Source organism: Antrostomus carolinensis, unplaced genomic scaffold (assembly GCF_000700745.2).
Source record: "Antrostomus carolinensis isolate BGI_N321 unplaced genomic scaffold, ASM70074v2 scaffold12420, whole genome shotgun sequence".
NCBI lineage: Eukaryota > Metazoa > Chordata > Aves > Caprimulgiformes > Caprimulgidae > Antrostomus > Antrostomus carolinensis.
In genome coordinates, this window is record NW_010287823.1 from 1 (window position 1) to 6,380 (window position 6,380).

At 33.5% G+C, this 6,380-nt stretch overlaps 1 protein-coding gene across 1 annotated transcript in view; it reads left to right on the plus strand.

The window, feature by feature from the left end:
* Positions 1 to 863: 863 nt before the first annotated feature.
* Positions 864 to 6,380, plus strand: part of NUBPL (NUBP iron-sulfur cluster assembly factor, mitochondrial) — a gene marked incomplete at its 5' end in the record, with an annotated part of 69,926 nt that continues 64,409 nt past the window's right edge. The window contains one exon of the mRNA XM_010164405.2: positions 864 to 954. Within this exon, the coding sequence (XP_010162707.2) occupies positions 864 to 954 (91 nt within the window). The remainder of the gene's footprint in view (positions 955 to 6,380) is intronic.

The window sequence follows — 6,380 nt, forward strand, 5'->3', positions numbered from 1 at the left end:
TTTGCAGTGTGGAATACAGTTAGCTTTTTATATTAGAGAAACTTGACGTTAAAGGGCTTGCTCTTTACTGCTTAATTTGCAGAACTTGGTAATTGATAGTGTGTCTTGCCATCTGTAGGAAAAATAGTTTAATTTCCACAAAATATGTATGTATCTCTATAAAAAAACATACAGAAATTAATCTTTTAGTCTAGACTACATAGTTGAAGTAATTTTTAGTTAAAGTTTATTGCCTAGTGTACCATATGTAGTTGAATAAACCCATATTTTTAGCATTCTTTTGTGTAACTGCATTTGATTAAAATGTTATGTTTGCTTAATTGGCTTCAGAGACTTGCATTTCAGTATTTTCAAAATGTCTGCAAAAGTTTACTCTGGCTGCTAAATGGAAGATAAAAATACTTTTTAAATGTTTTTCACATTCCTTGTAGTCACTAGTGTAATTAAAATTGCTTTAATTAGAATGTATTTACAAACATTGCTTTTTTTTTTTACAGTAAAACTTGATACCTTTTAAAAGAAGTTAAAATATTATTTCTGCATAAACGTATGTGGAGTAGAAAGCATATTGCTTAGAATGGTTGTTAATGTAAAGTCTGTGGTCTACATTGTAAGACAATGTGCAAGTGAGGATTCTGTGTATTGAGAATCTAGGTTTTGTGAAGACATCTGGCTCAACTGGTAGAGACATTGTTATATTTTATGCTTCAGTTGCAATTTAGAAAGAAATAAAACAGTCATATCTAAAATCAAGATAGTATTTTTTATTTCTATGGGCAGTTTTGAAATTTTTCTCAACAAGTAATTAATGAAAGAAGACAGACATCTTGACAAATACTTTTTTTTTTTTATTCTTTGCATAGACAAAAGAAGTTGGTTTACTTGATGCAGATATATATGGACCTTCAATTCCAAAGATGATGAACTTGAAAGGAAACCCAGAATTAACACCAAGTAAGTGGAAGTGATTTTTTCTTGCTGTTGTCTTTGTACAGGGATTGGCACGGACCACTCACTGGTGCTTTTTTGGTGTGTCATAGAAGGCAAGCAAGCAGAATATGATGATTTAGTGTGTTTTGTTGGGTTTTTTTTTTAATTTTCAGTAATGAGATTGCTCTCAAAGGTAGCTTGTACAACTAGGAGCATATTCAGGTTTTTTATGGTCTTTTTTTATGTTGATCCAAAGCCTGTGGACATTTCATGGGTTATTACTAGAGATCCTGGAAAGGGTAGCTAGGAAAATAAGGTTATTGTTGGTAGTTCTAAACTTGCTGTACAGAATCTCACTACAGAAGACCTCCAAATGAAAAACCCAAAAACATTAGTGTTTTGCTAGTTGACAGAGTTAGTAAAAGGGACACAGGCACCAACTTGAAAATGAAAACATTTTACTTTAGTTTAAAGTGGGAAAAGAAAGGCATAAGCAGGGTAAAAAGATAAACAGGGTAATGCACCTAATCATTGCTACATAAGAGAAAGCAGCGTGGTGATTAAGAAGGATACATCACCAGTTGCCATACTTGACCATCATCCAGACCTGTACATCAGCTGGGGAGCCCAAATCACAGCAAAGGATCCGGAGAACCTTTCCCAGCAATTGGGAAGTCCTATGCAGTGTGTCCACTCGTAGATGATGTCTCCATCTTTGCTGGGAGAGGGTCCTGCTTTTAGACACTTTAACAAACAATTTACGTGAAGAGAAAGTACAGCAACATCTGTCGGGCTGGCTTCACCTCGCTCAGGTGCATCTCGGACCCGCCCAGTATCCGAGATGAGTCTGGGAAGTTACTGTTTTGGTCGCTTTCTTCTATTGGCTTCTCCCCAAAGCCTGGCCAGGGCCCAAGGAGGAGTCAAGGAAGTTTTTATCGACCCAACTTTGACCACCTGCTTCTGAGCAAGGCAGGATACCTAGCCTCACAGCCTCATCGGTGTATCATTCTCCCTTGGAGCTCCAACCAAGGCCTGGCCAGGGCCCAGGGAGGGGTCCAGGGGAGTTCCTTTATTTTCCCAGCTGTGAACACATACTCCTAAACAAGGCTGGACACCTGGTTTCTCAGCCTTCACGACATACCTTGGAACAGAATAAGATAAATATATTCTCATGGTTGTTCTATACATTCTGCAAGGATGAAGAATGAAACAGTGCCAATATCTTTAAAGGGTGGCTATTGAGCTTGCCCTGTTAGCCTCTGAAAAATTAGTGAGTGACAAATGTAGGATTTCTTATATAATTAAAATTCTCTCTCCTTATGCTTATACTCTGTACTCTGGATAAAGAAAAAGTAATGTATTTCCATATACAGATGTACTGTATGTGCTTATACTGGCAACTGTCAAACTGAATACTTTCTACATTTAAGTACCTGGCTTACAAATACAGACTTTATTTAGATTAATTTCTAGGAGAGAAGGAGAATACTTGGTTTTATTTGTTATGTTTCCGTTTTATTTTTTGAAGTCAAAGGCTAATTCTGTTGCATAATAAATAAATAACTGAACCTTCTCATGTATCATCAGTAAGGTTTGACTTCCTGATACAAATTGAAGTGTTCTGGCATTTTCTTGTGCTTTGGACGCCATTGGGGGTATATGTCATACAGGCTGTGTTTTACCCTGACAGATTTTTTTGCTATTAATTTTGCATTTGAAATGCTTTATGCATTATGAAAACAAAATGGCCTGTGTCGTGGTGTTCTTCCTATCTGTCCTCTTTTCCTTTTTGTGTGAGGTTGACTTTTTCCTTTCCAGTGGAGATCAGGTAAAAATTAGATTTTTATTTTTATTTTTTTTTCTTCTCACTACCTGAAAAATTGATTAGATAACTTTGAAATTCTTACACATTTTGCTAGGTATTTTATCAATCCATACCACATGTAAGTCCATATTATGAGCTATGAATAAGAAGCAAATTGCCTAGTCTCTTTCTTATGGTCATACAAATTAGCTTGCTAGGAATGCAAGAACGTAAGAGTATATTGAGTCAGATATTAGGGCAGCTCAATTTTGTTGGTATGTAAATTTCAGTGACTGTAGATGTTTTGGGTCTACAGCTGAGAATTCACTATAAGCTTTTGCCTTAACATGTTTTGAGTGTTCTTAAAAATACAGAATTCAATGTGATAGAAAGAAATTGGAGGATTTTCCTGAATTTAAATTGCAGTTGTTGACTCTTAAGTACTAACATTTTGATTACTAAAATGTATTCTTTCTACTTCTGTGTGGAATGTACAAGCAAATATTATCAGGATTTAAGGACATACCGTATTTTTTAACTGACAGAAAATGAATTTGTGTATTTCGAAAGCTTGGCACATTACACAAGACTACTGAGAAACTTGTATAGTAATTCAGTATGAATGATAACAGGATAGAATTTGTATTTCAGGAATTCTGTTCACTTTGTACACTTTTAAGTCTTGTGTTGATGAAGCTGTAGATTAACAACAAAGTGCTGGCAAAGCAGCTGACATAAAGATGATCTGGTTGTGAAAACAGGAATTTAGAAGGCTTCAGAAGCTTTAATTGTGAATTTCAAGGGGTTTTTTTAAAGAGTGACAGATAGGATAAGCTTGCAAGGGAGTGATCCATCATAGCTGTGTGTATATATATGGTGTGATATGTACATGTATAGATGTAAAAATATGTATGACACTTGTATTTTGGTATAATGAGCTTGAGTGTTATTTTCCAATTTCTTACTATATTTTCCAGAATAAAACATAATGTATGAACAGATATTTTGTACAGTAATTGAGCAAACCCAGGCAGTTCTGTGTTAAAGATGTACATTGACAATGTATACATAACAGTCAGTAAGTCAATTTAAAACATTTTTTTTAATAGCATAGCAATAAAAAAATGTTTAAAGTCTATTTCTGTCCTGCATTTGAATATGATGAGTGACATTGTCCTTTGCTACTGAATCTGTAGAGTAATCCTGGGTGGTTCTGAGCACTCTTGCATTGTTTGATTTCCATTTCTTTTCTCACATGTAGCAGTTGAAAAGGGATCAGAGATGCCTGGTACCATACAGAATAAATCTGTGCAGCAATTGTTACTTCTGAATAGAAATTATTATAGTTATACTATAATTTAAGTTTTCAAAACTAATTAGGAGTTCTTAGTGAGGAGAGAGTCTGTATAAAAGGAAGATACTCCACTAATTTAATTCTGCAAACTGTAGTACATTGGAAAGTCCGATAACATTTAATAGAGTGTCATTCAAAATATTTTAACAAAGTGATCAGGGAAATATTGGTTAATAAGTTCACAGCTGAATCTAATTAGCTAATGGAGGATTATCTAACTATGGAATAAATATTAACATCAGCTACAGGGAAACGGTTATAACGCAAGTAATAAAAGCATTACTTCCATTCTTTCCCCAAATGATTTACTTAAAAGCAGTTTCCTGGCTTAGTGAACTGCAGAATTTAATTTTATTCCTTTTTAAAAAAATCTACCATTTAAACTGTTGGCAGAGGGTAAAAGCTATCATATTGCCAAAAAGATACTGCTATTTTGCCAGAGAATTATAACATTTCTTCACTTAAATTATTATGAAGGGTTTGGTGGGTTTTTTCCTTCATGACAGTTGAGTGTGCTTTTAATGCTTCAAAGCTTTGTAGCCATTTTATGATGTCCTTGGTGTCTTTTTTTATTCCTTAATAAAATAGTATAATCTAAAGATCAGTAGTGGGCGTCTGTTTTCAAAATTTGGAATAAAAAGTGATTTCCGAGAGAAAACTAGCAACAGTTGTGTCTGACCCCATTGAGTCTAGTAATATTGCAGGAGCTAGATAAATGAAATTACTGGTAAAATTCTAAAGTCAGAAATGGAGACTTGCATTTTTTTTTCACTGGGACACATTTACATGTCTGCTATTCTCAGTCTGATTGCAAACTCTTGTAACAGAAACTGATAATTTAAAGTATAATCTGTTGTGACTGTTTAAAGATATTTGCTGGGAATAGCTGTATCAAGGGATTGTGGTGCCTCTGTTTGTGGGTTATAAATAGAAAATTTGGAGTGGACTAGTTAAATAGAGAAAATATTACATAGATAGGGTAGTTACTGAGGTGACCATGAGGAATTTTCTTGATCATACATAAAGGTTTAATTTTAAAGATACAGCCTGTATTCTCAAAGTTGCCTTTTTCATGCTTTACTGATGGAACTGCATCACAATTTTAAATATGAAATAAATTTGATTCTTTCAAAAAAGTCATAGTTTGCTACTGCCATTACATATTGATTTATGAACAAATGGTTTTTAGATTGTGCATAATCCAGTGTTATGCTTTACTGATCCTGTTTTGAAAGACGTCTGAACTGAAGCCCCATGTTTTCTTTTTAGTGATGTCTTATCCCAGTTTATCTGGATGCCTGGAGTAGTCCCATGTGTCTTACATGTAACAAAATAATAATTCAGAATACTGTGATTAGCTGTGGTGTATATTTTGGAGGCTTTTTCATATGTGGTGAGGTAGTTGAAAATGAGAAGAATGCTCAAGTGTTCTGGACCTTGACTATTGCCCTCAAGTCTGTAACAATTTACCTCAAACTGGATTAAATCAGCCATTTTTGAGTTCAGTTGTGGAAAAAATTGATGACCTTTACTTGGAGGGGAAAAAAGATGAAGGATACCCAACTCTGCAAGGAATTATTTATAGGCATGCAGTTGTTAGCTGCTGTTTAAAAAATAAAAAACCTCTAGACAGTTAATTTATTAAAATTTTATTCTCATTATAGATAAATTCATACTTACAAAAAAAAAGGTAAAAAAGTATAAGATGAGAAATGTAGTGTAGTAATTAAAGATTTTTACTAATCAAATTTTACTAAATGCCATTGCAATATAAATTACTGAAACTAGAAAAAATACATTTCAAGTACTTGAAAGAGGAAGTGTATTACTTTTCATGTTGTGAGTCTTGCAGTGCAGTAATTATAAATGTTTTGATATGGATTATGGCTAGCAAATATTCATTACATTCTAAAGTTTACTCTTAGATATACAAATGGTTTGTCTGGTTCAATTTTTATACAAATTAGAATTAAATTGCAAAATGGTTTTATTATAGTAACATGACTCATTTTTTTGTTTGTACACTGAACACATTTACCTTTTTGCTTATTTCAGAGGAATAAATGTTTCTGTCCCTCTTCTCTGCTAGAAGTAAAATTAAAGAACTAACTAATTTTAATTTTCTCAATGTTTTTACCTTTAAATTTCACTTTAATGTTTTTTTCTTTGTGGGTTTCTTGCTGTGTTTTCTCTCCCTCCTTCCATTTCTCTACATTACAGTGGACTGGATCTTCAGCATAAATAAATTAAGCTGAACACTTCAAAAATAGAAAAAAAAAAAGTATTTTAATC